General features: G+C 37.3%; 1 protein-coding gene across 1 annotated transcript in view; it reads right to left on the reverse strand.

Moving 5' to 3' along the window:
• Window positions 1-535: 535 nt before the first annotated feature.
• Window positions 536-19,294, reverse strand: part of LOC136845933 (dynein axonemal intermediate chain 4-like) — an 86,118-nt gene continuing 67,359 nt past the window's right edge. Inside the window, exons 11-16 of the mRNA XM_067116434.1 lie at window positions 15,400-15,628; window positions 13,991-14,081; window positions 10,827-11,062; window positions 9,849-10,040; window positions 8,434-8,613; window positions 536-1,208 (exon numbers count right to left, since the gene is read on the reverse strand). Coding sequence (XP_066972535.1) covers window positions 1,071-1,208; window positions 8,434-8,613; window positions 9,849-10,040; window positions 10,827-11,062; window positions 13,991-14,081; window positions 15,400-15,628 — 1,066 coding nt within the window. The 3' untranslated portion in view covers window positions 536-1,070. The remainder of the gene's footprint in view (window positions 1,209-8,433; window positions 8,614-9,848; window positions 10,041-10,826; window positions 11,063-13,990; window positions 14,082-15,399; window positions 15,629-19,294) is intronic.

Here is a 19,294-nt window from a genome sequence, read left to right on the forward strand (position 1 = left end):
CACAAAGGGCTAGACATTTCTCGTACGGAACCATTACGCGCACACACACATACACATTCATACATATGAATTTTTGTCACATACTCGCTTAATCTTTTTTATATTCACAAGCATCGTTCAACACTGAATTCTCCCTTTCTTTGGAATAACTTTTCACCCAAAGGGAATTATAATTGATAACTGCTTTGATATGATACTGTCGACGTATAGTTCATATATATATATATATATATATATATATATATATATATATATATATATATATATATATATATATATATATATATATATATATATATAACTCCAACTCTACAGTTTTGACATATCGCCTTCCACTTACCTATTAATAGTACTAGCAACAGTAGTAACAGGAATTACCTATGAAACGGCTCCCTTGTTCGTTCTATTTCTCCTGTTTGTGTACCCCCCCCCCCGTACCAGCGACTGACATCTATGGGAGTTACCTATAGTCTGTTTTTTTTTTCATCTGTCCACCCGCCTGTGGTGCTCGCGCATGGTAACACTGTGTCCCGGGCTTTAAATAGTTACGTTGTGTAAGTTTTAGGTAAATAGAAAGTTATCTGGGTGTACATTTGCAACTGAAAAGTGTTTTAATAATTTACTGTATGCGAATTACACGGTTAATATTCGAAATAGGATATTATCCTAAAACTTACACATAGTGTAACTATTTAAAGCCCGGGACGAAATGTTACCATGCGCGAGCACCACAGGCGGGTGGACAGATGGAAAAAAACAGACTATAGTTACGTGAACGGCATCCCAGCGGGACAGTCATTCTTTTACGAGGCAATTTTCTCGACGTCATTCCAGGCGCTTAAAATTTGGTTACATCACTGAAGTGTTTTCTTCTTTCTCTTCTCTTCTTTTCGCTTCTTCCAGAACCTGAAATTTCATCCCATTATGTCACTAACATCCAAGGTCTTGAGTCTTAAAAAAAAAAAAGTGAGGCCATTATTTGGAGAAGCTCCAGTTATCTCAAGTTTATGCGTTTTTTCGCCGGGTCTCGAGGGGAAGTTTCTCTAACGACTTCCGTCGCCCTTGGAAGGTTAATCCTTTTTAGGGTTGAACATCGCTATTTTGGAAAGAGCCGCCGAAAGCTTCTGGAAGACGTTGGAAGTTGTGGGAGTGATGCCTTCGAAGTGGACCACTTGGATGGTGCCGTCTCTACATCCCAGGATCACGTTCTGAGAGGAAAACGAAAGAATAATAAAATAATAATAATAATAATAATAATAATAATAAAATCCAAGGGGATCTTTCTTTTTGTCCGCCCCGGGTTGGGTTGGGTAGGTAGGGGATATGGAAGGTATGGGAGACATGACATATCCAACCTCCTCCTCCAAACCTGTTTGTCTGCCCCAGGTGGGGCGGGGTAGGTAGGGGATCAGGAAGGTAGGGGAGACATGACACATCCAACCTCCTCCTGCAAACCTGTTTGTCCGCCCCGGGTGGGGGTGGGGTAGGTAGGGGATCGGGACGGTAGGGGGACATGACACAGCCACCCTCCTCCAGGAAACCGGTTTGTCCGCTCCAGGTGGGGGCGGGGTAGGTAGGGAATCGGGACGGTAGGGGAGACACATGACAGGCAGATAATAAATGGGAAACAGATTATAGTCAAAAGTTGTTAATTTGTTGAAAGGAACAACAAAGATTACTATTCTAATATTTCAAAGTATTTGCGCTTAGTACTATAACTGATTGTCCAGAAAGAGCAATGAACTTCAAAAAGGCTGAGGCAGAGATAAGCGCCAGGGAGTGAGGGAACGTTTCTCTTCTCAGGCATCACTCTTTGGATATTGCGAGCCATACAAAAGTAATGAAACATGACTGCTCATTTTCTCTGAGCATTTTCCGCATAGAGTTTTCTGCCATTGAAATTAGCAAGCTGATAAGAAACTCGCCTGCTAAAAAAAAGAAAAGGAAACTCATCTGAAAAAGTCATTGTTTATAAACGACGTGTGCTAGTATAGGCTGGTTACAGAAGACAAATATGGAAAGAGAGTATGAGACTGTGATGAAAGGGAATGAACACATAAAACAAGGCTAATAAAGAAATACAATACACGGCGTTACAGAGAGAGGTTCGCTGTCTCGCGACCTTTAAAGTTTCTACTGTTATTCCTGTTCGGATACAGTGTTTACAGGAAAAATAAAAATTATTATTATTAGCATAATAATAATAATAATACTAATAATAATAATAATGTAACATGTTGTTTATGGTAACTTTACTTGAGCCAAACATGGATATTGTTAAAGTTTCTTCATTTGTACTTGTTCGGATAAAATGTTTACAGAAAAATTTAAAAGATTTTTTATAATAATAATAATAATAATAATAATAATAATAATAATAATAATAATAATAATAATAAAACTAAAAATTTTTAAATAATTTTGTTAACATAATAATAATAAACTCAAACATTTAAAATAATTTGTCAGCATAATAATAATAAGATAATAATAATAATAATAATAATAATAATAATAATAATAATAATAATAATAATCAGTAAAACTTAGCCAGTGCGTCTGAAAAACGTCGATGACGATAAGCTGATTATTTGCACGATAAATAAAAATAATCAATTTAAGCCAAACATTTTTGCCCTGTTTGCCCGCTTGTTATTACTGTTTGTTCGGCTAATAAAAGACACAATCGTTTGATTTGAAAGTAAGTCCTTTTTCTCTCTAGTATACTTCGGGCTTTAGGTAAGCTCTCTCTCTCTCTAGTATAATAATATACTTCAGAATTTAATAATAATAATAATCTCTCTCTAGCATTAGGAAAAGTATACTCAAACATTTAAAATAATGCTGTCTCTCATAATATTAATAACTTGGAATTTAGGTAATCTCTCTCCTCTCTCTAGTATTAAGAGAAGTATTCTGAGCAGTTTAATGTAGCCAGTCTCGTATTAAAGATGAAGCACCGTCGTAATCTCTCTCTCTCTCTCTCTCTCTAGTATTTCATTGGTAAAAAAATAAATGACAAATCGATAAAGAGGAAAGAATTTCAATGTTCACGGCAAAACAGTATTTTTCCCCATTAATTGTTTGCCCTTCCTAACACTTATTTTCTTAATTATCTGATTTTTTTTCTAAAGAATGAAATATAATTGCTAATATTGAAAAGAGACAACGTATTTGCATAGGGCTTGGGCAGAGGAGAAAGAAAGTGATCGCGTGAAGTCACGCCTCCTCTTAATCCCCATCCCCTCAACCCGCCCCCCGCCATAATCCCTCACGTGAGACCTTGTTTTCTCTAGGCAGTGGGCAAAGCAGAGATGTGTATTACCGCCAGATAGCCGCTGAACGTGGCCAAAAAGCCGCTGAGAAAAGGAATCTTGCTCTTTTCGTATTATTTAATAATCTGGGATGATTTTAAGGTCGAATGGGGATGATGATTTATTTCAAATTGGAGTGAATCACTAGGAACTGTAAAGTCACCACATCGGCGCCAGGATATTTCGGCGGCGCCATTCTTAAGTCTCCTCTCTGAGCTTGTTTTATTTGGTGACTTCCCATTTTCTTCAAGCTCAATTAATGTAAAACGTGCCAGGTCACGCATTTTTAATCATTTTTACTTTATGGTATTTATAGAATGTCACACATTGTATATCACATGTTTCTTCATTCACAGGCATCAAGACTGTATCCATCTGTAGCTCTGTATGTTTTCATTGTAATTTGTACTCGTTCAAAAATAATTGACAAATTGTTTGACCTCAGGAAGTCAATTCCATTGTCTTTTGCAATATATTGAGGTAAACACGGATAACTTTTACCTGCTGGTTTGACATACAGTGGTTCAGTATCCCGGAGCCATTTTTCCGGCGATTAGTCTTGTCAGGATTTCTCCAAAACGCTCTTCCTAACACGGCGCTGTAATTTTCTTAATATGACTCAATATGCGATTTATTTTTCGGAAAAGAATGAAATATAATACCCCACTAAGGGGTATTAAATGGAGCGGATATCCCCTCCTTTGCAGTTAAACGCGGACCCGTGGACAGAGGTTTACCTACCTCCCATCACAGAAGTCACGCCCGCCCTCTTAATCCCCATCCCACCAGCGCCCCCACCGCCATAATCCCTCACGAGACCTTTTTTCTCTAGGGAACCCATCAGTGGCGGGCAAAGCCAGAGATGTGCCAGGATAGTGTTTGGCGGGCGCCATTAATAGTCTGAACGTGGCTCACGCCTAAAACGTGCCAGGTCACGCATTTTTAATCATTTTTACTTTATGGTATTTATCTTGCATTGTATATCACATGTTTCTTCATTCACAGGCATTTATCCATAATCTGTATATTTTGTGATTTTAATTTGGTTCTGCATATTATTGTTTATTGTTTGATGATTTATTTCAAATTGCCTGGATCTGTAATAAACTAGCAGTAACTTTTACTGCTCGTTTCTTTGACACCTACAGTATGTATGCTGATCTAAATAAAGGCAAAAATACATATTATGAAGTAAGCAACGAATGATTAAAAACTTTCAGTGGGGTAGTACAGCTGAGTTCGTCGTTTCGGCCGTAAGTCATTTAGGCCGTAAGCACGTTTACGTGCAAAATGGGCGCCGTGTTTAGTACCAGCCCCTTGGGGATGTACGCAAAACATAAAATAATAACGGTAAATACCATAAACATAACGGTAAATATCATAAACATAATGTCTTACATTGTTTTGGATGTTACGGCCTAAGTGACTTACGGCCGATTCGCCGAAACGACCAGGACCGGTACAGCTAGCCCCAGGACTGAGACTGTAAAAAGGCACTGGGCTAGTACAGGTAGCCTAAAGGGTTCAAAGGGTTAACGGGGCAAAATAATTAAACAGAAAATATATAATTTACGGTGACCTGATATAAATTTAGTCATCCACAGTTATTTTAATTATTAACCCGTTTAGCTGCGATATACTGGGGAGGTGCATAGGCACTGAAAACCGTAGATTTACCCGAAAACAAATGCTAAATATCCTTTTCCATGTATTCTAAAAAGTGGGGAAGGCTATTTTATTACAATAATTGGCCATATCCACTAAAATGTTTATTTCATTGTGATTGAGGACCATTTAAAAAAAAATGACCAAAAATTTTTCAGAAATTTAGGAAAACCTTCCTGTAAGTGCTAAATGCAATGCAATAAGCTTACAATGATTATATTATACTAAAATGATATACAACGAAATTTATCAACACAGAAATATTTTCAAAATATTTTTATTATTCAGAAACAAGCTTATTAATAAAATATGTGTCAAATGTAGCATTATTTTTGTTACATGAACTCCAAAAATACAGTTTAGGAAAACATGAAATTCCTTTTAAATATTTTAGCATCATCATTTCCATTTTTGTAATTTTTAAGTTTGGAAAATCTCAAAGCACAGATGCTTCCACACACAACTTCTATAGAACAACGCTTAAAACAGAGAAAGGTCTACCTTTTTTTAGCCATCCCCTTAACTTTTTTGGCGCATTTGACAGGAAGTACGCCACACAACACATCTAGGGAGGTTTTTTTTTTTTTATTATCATACTGTCCTATGAAATGGCATTCATTTTGCCATTTGCCATCTGCCTTCCATCATAGTGACAACTGTAAGTGGTTTTTGGCTCTCAAGAGTACAGGCCTAGTCTGCAAACAACCCTCTTATTTATTAACCTAACCAACAATAAAAGCCTCGACTAGGATTCCGCATTTGAAATTCCCAAGCAGGCTACAGTATTTTTTTTAACTACTCAATCAAAAAGCTTAGGCTAGGAGACTACATATAAAATTCCCCAATGGGCTACATTTTTTCTGACTACACAAAGTAACCTGGGCTAGGATGCTTAGTGTGAAATTCCCTAGTAGTCTAAGCCTATTCGACAAAGTAACCTAGGCTAGCATATTTAATGTGAAGTTCCCTAGTAGCTACAATATTTCTAAGGCTGCTCAGCAAAGTAACCTACACTAGATGTCAAGTTCCCTAGTAGTCTACAATATTTTTAAAACTACTCAACAAAGTAACTTATGCTAGGATACTAAATGTGAAGTTCCCTAGTAGTCTACTGTATTTTTAAGACTACTGTACTAAAAAAAAAAAAGCCTATTCTAAGGTGCTGTATCTAAACCCCTACAACTACTCAATAAGAAAGCCTTGCCTAGGACACTGCATCTAATATTCCCTATTGGACTAAATTTATTTCAACTACTAAACAAGTTCCCAAGTAGTCTACAGTATTTTTTTGTTTGCTCAACTAAGAAGCCTAAGCTAGGATATTATATCTGAATTTCCATAGCAAGGTACAATATTCTCTAAACTGCTAAGGCTACAGTGTGACGGTATAAAAAAATTTCAGCAGCCTAAATCATATTACTGTAGTTTCTACAGAGAGATTAGGACAGGAAAGCAAGGGTGTCTCCTTATAGCTATGAAAAGTTTCTTCCTGTGAAAAAAAAAAAAAAAATTGCCGTGAAAATCTTTACTCCAAGTAAAATATTCATTGGCAAATTAAAATAACAGGCGTTACTGACGGCCCAAATCCTTTTAATTGGCCATATCATTATATTATAGGTTGTACTGATGGCCCAAATCCTGTTAATTGGCCATATCATTATATCATAGGTTGTACTGATGGCCCAAATCCTGTTAATTGACCATATCATTATATTATAGGTTGTACTGATGGCCCAAATCCTATTAATTGGCAGTATCATTATATTATAGGTTGTACTGATGGCCCAAATCCTGTTAATTGTCCATATCATATTATAGGTTGTACTGATGACCCAAATCCTGTTAATTGTCCATATCATATTATAGGTTGTACTGATGACCCAAATCCTGTTAATTGTCCATATCATATTATAGGTTGTCTGATAAATCATATTATAGGTTGTCTGATGACCCAAATCCTGTTAAATAAATTTTTGTACTGATGACCCAAAAAGAATATTGTTGATGACCCAAATCCTGTTAATTGTCCATATCATATTATAGGTTGTACTGATGATTAAATCCTGTTAATTGTCCATATCATTTATAGGTTGTAATGACCCAAATTGTTAATTGGTGATCATTATGTCATAAACTACAGTCTAACTTAAATAAATTTTAAAAGAAATATGTAGGCACACATAAAGAGCTTATCATTTATAATATTTTTAGAGTGGTGACAATATACATATATATATATATATATATATATATATATATATATATATATATATATATATATTATGTCTATATTTCTTTGTAATTCGTAGTTTTTAACACAATAATTACTCCTTTCGCTCCGGAAATAAACATTAAAAAAAGGTTTCAAAATTCCCGCCAAATTATCTGCCACTCGAGAAAAGCATTTACACCCCAAGTAGCTGTTGCCATCTAGCGGTAATTAGCGAGTGCAAACCCAAAACAAACAACAACTGATCAATCAGCGTTGGCTTTTAATGCAGACCGATAACCATTTAGCTGCTAGCTTGTATTTTAGGAAACAGTAAAAAATGTTGCTATGGCTCCGAAAGTACTATTTTACCAACAATATTGACAATACATTTCAAATTTCCCGCCAGTTGAGAATCACATTTGCACCCCAGTAGCTGCTGCCATCTAGTGGCAACAAGCGAGAGCTAAACAATAACAGCACACAGCTGATTAGTCAATGACTCAACGTACTGTTGGCTGCTGAGGGTCAATGGCATGGAGTAGGGATCTCGCTTCCCCGCGTGCGACCTCGGTCAGCCATATTTAAACCCCCAGTCAAATACACAGTACTATACTGCAGTGACTAATCACTAAGGCAGCAAAATGCTTTTTTTATGTTTAATTATAGCAAGAATGTTATTTCCAATAAAGAGAAACTAATCATTACTGTAATTTCGAAATATTATTGTTCTGATGTCTATGTTTGTTGAAATAAAGAATTTTGCATCTTAATTTGTATATATCTCAATTCTAGAAAGCCATATACAGTTTTATTATATAAAAACATAAAACACACAGTCATTATATACACAAATAACTATATCTTATAAATAATGGAATCACCTATTTTAATCTGTACTTATCTCAAATATTGGAAATCACCTATTTTAATCATTTATTCAAATATTGAGAAAGTCAAATATTTATAGCTTTTTAACATTTATTCCCTTTGAGAGCAATCAGAATATTTATAGCTTTTTGACATATTCCTCTCTCTCCCTCATTTATGTAATATATATATATATGTATGTATGTATGTATGTATATATATATATATATATATATATATATATATATATATATATATATATATATATATATAATATAATTATATAGTATATGGGACGACATGGCGAAATTTCGGGGATGTTCATACAGTTGCATATGAAAGAGAGAGAGAATCTTCCTTCGTGACCTCACTCACCTTGGCCTGTGGGCTGAAACTGATGGAAGACGCCCCGTGGGCCTCGTAGGTGAGTATGGGCGCGTGCGAGAGAACAGATATGTCCCACAGGTGGAAGCCCTCACCGTGCACGCCCACAAGGATGTTGTTGTACCAGGGGCACCAGCAGGCGTCCGAGTACCCGCCCGTACTCTCCGATGCCTTCGGGTGGGGAGAAAGAGCATTACAATGAGGCAGAAAAAAAAGGAAAAAAGCCTTTCCGATGGATAAAAAGATTGTCACGAACCAGATCTGTAAAAGTTACAATGACAGGGGAAAAGTGAGGTGTCATGGCAGCAAAAATACGAATTAAAGCAAAAAAAAAAAAATAAATAAAAATAAAAAGGGTAATTGGGTAGGAGAGAACTTGAAGATTTACGAATGGTTAATATGAGTTCCTTACTCCTACGAACAATAGATTAGTCAATCTGATGTGAATTAATGAATGAATATATATCGTTGTCAGCTAAATTAAAGGTCAACTATGCTTCCTTAACTTTATTCTATCGTTCGACTTTCAATCTACGGTTTACATTCTTTATTTACGTTTATCAGCGTTATAGAACTGTAGATGTTAAGAAAAAGAATTATTTTATGACCATCCTGAAAATCTGCGGAAACAATGTCTTTCAGAATGAATAAGCCTTATGCTTTAAAAGATTTTAAAAAAATAAATAGGCAAAATCATTAAGTATTCGTTTAATTCTCTTCGTAAAATTCCAGGATGTTTAAGCATATGAAGGAAAAGAATATAAAATAAATCCTAAACAAATATATGCATATTTGTGTGCAACAATATGAATATGCATAACCATATGTCCGTGTGTTTGGGAGGCTGTATATACACCTGTTAATATGGAAAATAAAACGATTTTGCAGAGAGGGCGATGTCACATACCTGTTCGTTTTTAAGGACATACCTGTATGTTTTCGAGGACATACCCTTACGTTTTTTAGGACATACCTGTACGTTTTTTAAGGATATACCTGTAAGTTTTTTAGAAAATACCTGCACGTTTTTAAAGACATACCTACACGTTTTTAAGGGCATGCCCATACGTTTTTAAGGACATGCTATACGTTTTTAAGGATATACCTGTTTTTAAGGGCATACCTGTACGTTTTCAAGGATATACCTGTATGTTTTAAGGACATACACATACGGTTTTAAGGACATACCTGTACGTTTTCAAGAACAAACCTATACGATTTCAAGGACATACCTGTACGTTTTCAAGAGCAAACCTACGTTTTTAAGGACATACCTGTACGTTTTTAAGGACATACCTGTACGTTTTCAAGGACATACCTATACGTTTTCAAGAACAAACCTATACTATTTCAAGGACATACATTTACGTGTTCAAGGAAATACCTGTACGTTTTCAAGGACATACCTGTACGTTTTTAAGGACACACAGGGGTTCCATTTTGTCGACGTGCCAGATCCTGATGGTGTCGTCCATGGCGGAAGAGAGAAAGATGCTGCAGACGTCATCTGGGGGCATCGGCCTCCAAGCAAGACGCGTGATCATGGAGCTGTGCCCTCGGAACAGGGTGCGGGTCCCCCGTCTCTCAAACGTCTTGCACTGCCGAGGAATTCGGTTTTATTTATTAATATTGAGCCACAACGAGAACAGGTGGTCACATGCATCAAGACAAGTGAGAGACAAGTATAAATCTCTCCTCTTTTGTCACTGCCCTAAAAGGATCCTCATTGTATTTTAATACTTTGCTTACATTTTCATCTATTTATTTATAAATTTATTACTTTCTTTTTTAATAACTGTTCTCTTCCTTCTGTATTTCCTAATTCCTTCTAGATCCTATGTTCTTTGGAAGTTTGAGTTTCAAGGCAATGGCTCTTGTTGGCTTGTTCCATATGAACAGGGTTCAGATGGAATAATAATAATAATAATAATAATAATAATAATAATAATAATAATAATAATAATAATAATAATAATAATAATAGCTAGTAGAAGGAAACTCTTGAAACAGAGGGATTACTTCCTTGCTTAACGGACATTTAGTGGTGAAGAAACCTTGATTTTATTGAGCATCTGCATATCAAGCAAGGGACCAAGAGAGAATGGACACAGTTTTGATACCTTCACTTTCAGAGAAAATATGAATTTTGTTTTCGATCTTGATTTAGTTAAGGAATTGATTTAATCATCCGTTTAAATACTGAAACTTATTGAACATTTTGGAAATAAACAAAAGGTCGTCTAGAACAAGGTAACGATATTCAATTAAAACTTTCTTCCTACCAATCACAAAGTTGATATGCTTCATCTTACTAGAAATTATACTCAACCAAGCATCTTCACTGATATACGTGGCCTATTTTAATGACTTTACCAGCCACTTACCATCAGGATATCCCCAGAAACCGTGCCTAGAAGGTAAGTGGTGTTGTCTCCAGGCCTGAAGGCAAGCCTGGTAGCTGGAATAATTTCTGGGAGCAAGACGACGGGTCTAGAATTCCCTGATCCAACGTGAACATGAGGGGATTTATCTTGTGTTCCTTCTTCATTCGGTAACAAAGAAGGCAGACCCCCTGCGATCTCTAGAGATACCCAGGGTGGGACGCAAACTTTCATCAGGGCTGTGGAAATGAAAATTTGGTCAATGGTATTTCAGTCATTTCTGGAAATGTGCTAAATTTGATGGGCTCTTACATGTGGAACTACTTTGAGGGAAACTCTCTTTACATGGAATACTTGTGAAAAAAGGAGCCTGTTGATGTTTGTGCCTGAGTTAAAGCAACTGAAGGAAGGGGAGTGGTATTGATTTGTTCTTTGCACTGAAGTATACAGCACGAATTAAACTGTCAAGTTCCAGGCAATGTATGTTGACTAGTTATAGTAGTCAGATAGGTAAGAAAGCAAGACTTTTTCTTTGCATGATAAATTCTGAAATACATTATGAAGTTAGAGGTTCTGAAATAGGAAACAGCATGATAAACTTTCACAGAAGGACTCAGTACATACAATCTTTTTTTATAACATAGAAGAAGTTAATGCAGACAACGGCATCGTATTTAGTACAGTTCTAAACAATTAATATGGAAGGAATTTGACATATGAAAAGTTGAATTTGGTTTTAGGCAACATTTGCACCTTCTACCTTTTCCTCAAGGAGAATCCTCTGAAACATATTTCCCGTTATATTTTGAGGTTAGACTAATTCACAACATGTAAAAAACCACAGAAAAAAATCTCCAAATTAATATCACAAAGAAACGAAAATTTACCACTAAGACGCATGAAAAAAACTCTCATTACTGATCCCAAACGCTGACTTGATATCCATGTAATTCTAGGAAAAGATTTGTTAGCTAGACATAACGGAGAAGAACAAAGAAACTCTGGTATGCAGCAGCCTGACAAAGGCCCCGAAACAATACGTGCATTGATATGCTGATGATTTCAAAGTATATGCAGCACCATATCTGCCCCCAGTCCTTTAATGGCTTCTGTGAATGAGTGGATAGAGGATTAGCCAAGCATATTTGAGCCTTACATCTCCAAAGGGGTGAGGGGTATGTCTTTATCACTACTTTTTACTGAATGTAATGAAAAAAAAAAACCTATTACTTAACATTTCAACATCAGTTTAAACAAGATTTCGAAGGCTTCGTTTTACGGCGTTTTAGTCCTTTTTCGTAAACAACGGATAACTGAGAGGAAACTTTGAAAGAAAGGAAAATACTGAATTAAAACCTGCAAGAATCACAAATAAAACAGAAAAGAATAGAATATAGAACTTGGGCCAAAGGCAAGCGTTGGGACCTATGAGGTCATTTAGGGAGGTTGGAAGTGAAAAGGTTTGAAAGGCGTAACAGGAGGAAAACTTCACAGTTGCAGCATGAATCGATTGTTAGGAGAGGGTGGAAAGCAAGAAGAAGGAAAGAGATTACGAACGGAGGTATACAGTAATAGCAATGAAAGGGGTTGCAGCTAGCGGTCGAAGGGATGCTGCAAAGATCCGTGCTGGCATAATGGCACCTTAATCAAAAACAACAGGAGGGACAATAAAGAGACTCTCAATGTTGCTACCAAAAGGACAAAATATTGCAGTCTGGGACATCAAGTGAAAGAGGTAGATTCGGAAATGAGCAATTCCCGTTTACGATCTCCTCCATTAGTCTGTTTGAGAGTTTCGGGTAAAATGTAATGTATTAAAAAAAGGCATTCGGAAAGAAATATTCTACACAAGGAACAGAAAACACACTATTTCAGAAGGTAAATATAAAAAAGGAAGCATAAGGTGCGTCAAAGCACTGTGCTTTTGGAAGCACATCACAAGATGCTTTTGGAAGCACATCACAAGATGCTTTTGGAAGCACATCACAAGAAGCTTTTGGAGGCACACCACAAGATGTTTTGGAAGCACATCACAAGAAGCTTTTGGAAGCACACCACAAGATGTTTTGGAAGCACATCACAAGAAGCTTTTGGAAGCACATCACAAGAAGCTTTTGGATGCACATCACAAGATGCTTTTGGAAGCACATCACAAGATGCTTTTGGAAGCACATCACAAGATGCTTTCGGAAGCACATCACAAGATGCTTTTGGAAGCACACCACAAGATGCTTTTGGAAGCACATCACAAGATGCTTTCGGAAGCACATCACAAGATGCTTTTGGAAGCACACCACAAGATGCTTTTGGAAGCACATCACAAGATGCTTTGGAAGCACACCACAAGATGCTTTTGGAAGCACATCACAAGAAGCGAGAGAACAGAACACAGAAAAAGAGACGAGTGTTTTTAGAAGATCACAGAGCCCACCCCCGCCTGGCGTGTTGAAATTCGTAAACTTTGTAAACCGATAAGTTAAAGTATTCTAAGTATTACCCTGACCTTTATGCAAGGTCAAACTGACGTATCGGAAAGATACCGTCCATATGTGATTGTCATTCCATGCAAATTCCAGAAGTTATGGGAAAGTTGAATACTTCGACTTGCTGTCATCGGCAGCCGACTCAGATGACGAATTTCCGGAAGAACAATTATGAATTCCTTGCTATTATTATTATTATTATTACTCAGAAGACGAACCCTATTCAAAAGGAGCAAGCCTACCAAAGGGGCCACTGACTTGAAATTCAGGCTTCCAAGAATATGGTGCTCATCAAGAAGTAAGAGAAGGTAAAGGGAAACTACAGAGTGAAGAGATCTCACTTGTTAAAAAGAAAAAGTAAATAAATAAATAACGTATCACTGAACTTGAGACTACTTAAAAAAATAACAAACGGCAGCAATTTTGTCATTTTCCAGTGGAAGAGAATTCCAAGAGATTTAGAAAATACATAGAAATAACAAAGGACTATCAGTACATAAATGTCACTTTTACTGCTACCGGAAAAATAGGGTGCATCCTCTTATGCTGAATGAAACTATAAATTTCGTGGGAGACACAAATTGCCTTGTACGGGAGACATTTACCGTCCGTTTGAAGGATGCTCCGCCGATGTAACTCTTCCAATAAAGCTGCAGAGAGAGAGAGAGAGAGAGAGGAACTTACTCGTGCAGCGGTATAATCCAGAAAATGTGAACAGCCATTCCTTGACGGTCCCGTCTTCAGAAACTGACACTAGACCGTAGCCACTTCTCTCCTGTTTCGGCACAAAGTGAGAAAATAATACTGTAGAACACAATAGAATAAAGAATTTGGGCCAAAGGCCAAGCGCTGGGACCTATGAGGTCATTTAGCGCTGGAAAGGAAATTGTCAGTACGAAGGTTTGGAAGGTGTAACAGGAGGAAAACCTCGCAGTTGCACTATGAAAGAATGTTAAAGAGGGTGAAAAGTCTGATGGAAGAAAGAGAATATGAACGGAGGTACAGTAAAAGGAATGAAAGAGGTTGCAGCTAGGGGCCGAAGGAACGCTGTAAACACCCTTAAAGTAATGCCTACGGGACAAAGTGAGGAAAGTGAGAATGAGAAGAAAATAAATTATCTCAAACAAATTGTACACATAATCAGTCAAAAACTCTTATTTAGATAGTAGTGGTTCATAATTACGTCACGTGCTTCATAATAAACTCTACATTTTATTAATTGCAGAACTTATGAATTATTATCTCAAACAGTTCATATCACGAAGTACTTTTCGTTGACAGCACTAGAAAATTAGTGCCAAGTGATAAAAAAAAGTTTTTACAAGTTTAAAATTTTTAGAACAAACGTAGACGATGAAATTTAAAAGACATAAACTAGCAAACTCTGAAAAAACGTTTTCAGTGCTACGGGATCAGTGTAAAAATATTAAAACGTTTTTGTAAGTTTAAAATATACATCGTCCAATTATGGATTTCAAAATACACACAACTTTTCCATTCTATGTCTGAGAAAACGTTTTGCAATATGAATTAGTATTATTATTATTCAGAAGATGAACCTTATTCATATGGACTACCATATCACTTGTATACATTAAAAGTAACAGTGGACCAAGAGCGCTACCCTGTGGAGCTCCAGACACAATAGGTCTTGGTTCGCCAAAGATCCCACCAACAGCAACTAGCGAATTCTGAGAAAAGTTTACAGCGCAAAACGATAAAAACGTTTTTGTAAGTTTAAAATAAATATAGAGCGAACGTAGACGATGAAATTTAAAAGACATAACAACAATAGAGCATTAAACTAGCAAACTGAAAAACGATTACAATGCTAGGAAATTTGTGAGAAATTATAAATATTTTTGCAAGCTTAACATAAAAATATACCAAAACAGACGATGAAATTTACACACATAACAACAACAGAGCACTAAACTAGCAAACACTGGGAGGCGTTTAGAACGTTATATTAGTGCGAAATGATAAAAATATTTTTGCAAGCTTAAAATAAATATATACCAAAATAGACGATGAAATTTAAAGACATATATAACAATACAACAATATTTCGTGTGTCTCTCCCTTACACTCACACTTGACCCGTTCAGAGGAAGAGGGATCTCCGTCGTGACCCGGGACCTGTTTGCAGGACATGTCGTATCATCAACAGAAGGACCTCCCCCTCCTCCTCCATCAGCGACGTCCTCCGCACCGGCGACAGATGCGCCCTTCCCGGAATAGGATCCCAGAGAGGCCACCGTGGCGTAGGATTCTCGCCAGTCCACCGCCCACACGGGAGCGCTGTGCTTGTCCACGCTGCAGCTGTGGAAAGGATATGATTGGTGCTGTGTTCGATGCTGTGATGTGTGTCATCAGGGAGAGGAACATGTCTTATTTAATAGATATTCTCTCTCTCTCTCTCTCTCTCTCTCACACACACTTCGGAAGACAGATCATTAAAAAATCAGTTTGAGATTTTTTATTGTATTATAAAAGATTCTCTTTCTCTCTCTCTCACTTGGGAAATAAGACAAATATTACAAGTTAAAAATGCGCAGAAGTTTCTTCGGAGCAATCGAGTTTTCTGTACAGCGTATAATCACGGCCACCGAAAATAGATCTATCTTTCGTTGATCTCTGTATAATGCTGTATGAGCCGCGGCCCATGAAACTTGAACCACGGCCTGGTGGTGGTCTGTCCTATATAGTTACTAGACGCGCGATCATGGCTAATTTTAACCTTAAATAAAAGAAAAACTCCTAAGGCTAGAGGCCTGCAGTTTGGTAAGTTTGATGATTGGATGGTGGGTGATCAACACACCAATTTGCAGCCCACTAGCCTCAGCAATTTTTAAGATCTGAGGGCGGACAGAAAAAGTGCGTACGGACAGACAAAGCCATCTCAATAGTTATATTTTACAGAAAACAAAAAGTAGTGTGAGGATTTTTTGCTTGCATTATAATTCTCTCTCTCTCTCTCTTCCATGTACATTTCTTTCAGGTCAAATATACTGTGATGTCGAAGAAGACACAGAGGTACCTTGATCATTGACGTTCCTGTTCTCTCTACATGCCTCTTCTCTGTCTATCTGTCTATCTATCTATCTACCTATTACCTCTCTATCTTCTTTCCTATCTACCTACCTGCTTCTCTAACTCTCAAAGAGCAAAGCTCTAATTCTTTTATATCCTTCTGCGAAGTGAATTACAGGAATCAGGTAATATCATGAGTTATAGAACCAGTTGGAATATGAGCTAACTACGACCTGCAGGGTTACGCCACATCATTAATCAGATAACAAAAGGGAACCGCCTTGAGTTACCCGCCCTAAAAGATGGTAATCTCGAATAATCGCAAATGGAGATTTATTTTCTCCATGGGTGGCGACTTCTCTAAAAGAGTTAGTTTCAAGAGGGGTTAAGTGAATGCAAGATATGCAAGGTTTCATAAACTCTCCGCTTAGGCGTTCATCACAGGTGAAAAGGTTCATCTAACATAAGGAAAGATAATTCTTGACTTTTACGCGAGGCCACAAACTCGAGACTATAACTCAGTATATCCTGGAATGGAATGGAATATAAAATTGAGGCCAAAGACCCAACGCTAGGACCTATGAGGTCATTCAGCGCTGAAATAAAAACTGAGAGTAAAAAGGTTTTAAACGTGTAACAGGAGGGAAGCCTCGCAGTTGCACTCTGAAGAAATTGTTAGGAGAGGGTGCAAAGTAAGATGGAAGAAAGAGAATATGAACGGAGGAGCAGTAAAAGGAATGAAAGGGGTTGCGGCTAGGGGCCGAAGGGATGCTGCAAAGTAGTTCACTTCCCTGACAGCACTACCCCCTACGGGAGTAGTATATTCTCATTTACTAACAGTAGTTTTTAGAATGATTATTGTCATTATTACTTGTGAACATATACCATAAAAAAATGTCGGTATAATAAAGTCGAAGACTTGGAACGTCACGTACCATTTAAGTCGAAAGATTTATTCTCATTATTAAAATTGTGCCCCATTTACTAAGACTGACTAAATATTTTACATAAACTGGGGTAACTACGCCTAGGTTACCGACTCCGGAAACATGCATTTGGTAGAAAATTCTTTTACTAAAAAGAGAGAGATATAAAGTTAATCTATCAGTTTTAAAGAAACATTCATTCAGTCCATATTTGTTTTTTAAATACTTTCACAGTATCAGCATTTATAATCTACTGAGGAAGCCAATTTCCATCAGATCGAACATCCCAAACTGAATCGGTCATTTACGATTAGCGACCACTGCTGAGGAAATGATTACATTGAATTCGTAGATGGAAGAAGAAGAAGAAGAGGAGGAGGAGGAGGAGGAGGAGGAGGAGGAGGAGGAGGAGGAGGAGGAAAGGGATAAAAACGATAATAATTAAGGTTAAAGGGCAGAGCACAAAGTGAGGAGGAGGAGGAGGAATTAGAAAAGAGGGGAAAGGGATAAAAACGATAATAATTAAGGTTAAAGGGCAGAGCACAAAGTGAGGAGGAGGAGGAGGAATTAGAAAAGAGAGGAAAGGGATAAAAATTATAATAATTAAGGTTAAAGGGTAGAGCACAGAGTAAAGAAGGCGGAGGCTATTAGAAATGTGGAAGAATGACACAGGAATAACCTTAAGAATGGCAACATTTAGTGCGAGAAAGAACAAGAATGTGATGCAGAATATGTGGAGAGGTTAACGATGGAATAAAAGCAGACAATCAATGCAGTCAGGAAAAGTAAAAGCTATAAATAAATTAGTTAAATGAAGATTTAGTAACAAGAAGGGAAGTCACACGATTAGGGAGAACTTACTAGTTATCAAAAAATAAATAAGATTGACGAGTCTGAAAAATCGAGATGGCCAGAACAGGAATAGGAAATTAAATATCTTCTCATGTTTACAAGAAACGAATAAATTGCTGAAATGCACTGCTATTGACAATGACCGTAGCACAAACCAAACGGCATAGTTTGCTCTTGGGTCTGAAAACGAGCTCTCCATCCACCGCCAGAGCACCTCACTATCCAACATAATCTGACAGGCAGGTAAAAAATGGAGACGAGGTCTGCCCTAACCTGACAAAAAAGAAAGGACAAACTGGTACCTGCATCAAACCCGAATGGCAGGAGAAGTAGCAGATGATACAGCCATTAACCTGACAGGCAGGAAAAGGAGAAACTTATGGGTGAATTAAACCCAAAAGCCAGGAAAAGTAGTTAAGGGATACATACGTTAAACTAACAATCAGGAACAGGAGTGTCATCTAACTTGGCAAGCATGGAAAGGGAAAACTGACATCTGCTCTACCTGACAGGTAGGGAAAGGAGGTATCTTGACATCTCCACTGACATCTGCTATAACCTGGTGATCAGGGCAAGGGATAACAGAGACATATCTGTACTGACATGACAGACAGGAAAAGGAGGAACTGTCATGTACATTAACCTAACAGGCAGGAAACTAATAGCTAAACTAACCTGATGTTCAAGATTTAGCTGATCTGCACTAACCTGACAGGCGTAAAAAGGAAAAAAGTGACATCTGCAGTAATCAGACAGGCAGGAAAAGGCAAAAGTGACATCAGCATTAACCTGGCAGGCAGGAAAAGGCACAAATGTCATCTGCAGTACTCTGACAAGAAGGAAAAGGCAAAAGTGACATTTACGGGAACCTGAAAGGCAAGAAAAGGCAAAAGTGACAGTTGCATTAATGTGGAGGCAAAAAAGGGACTTGTCATTATACTTACAAAAATAAAAGGCAAAAGTGACAGAATTGGAAAAGGAAAAGTAAGAGGAATTGTAACACAGAACGAGATATAAGGCCAGATTGAAAAGTACGAGAGAGAGAGAGAGAGAGAGAGAGAGAGAGAGAGAGAGAGAGAGAGAGAGAGAGAGAGAGAGAGAGAGAGAGTTAGCAAACAAGACCAAAATTATTTTTCTGTTTGCTATCCACTTCAAATAATAATTTTCCCCCCTTCAA

This window comes from Macrobrachium rosenbergii, chromosome 14 (assembly GCF_040412425.1).
Source record: "Macrobrachium rosenbergii isolate ZJJX-2024 chromosome 14, ASM4041242v1, whole genome shotgun sequence".
In the NCBI taxonomy this organism is placed as follows: domain Eukaryota; kingdom Metazoa; phylum Arthropoda; class Malacostraca; order Decapoda; family Palaemonidae; genus Macrobrachium; species Macrobrachium rosenbergii.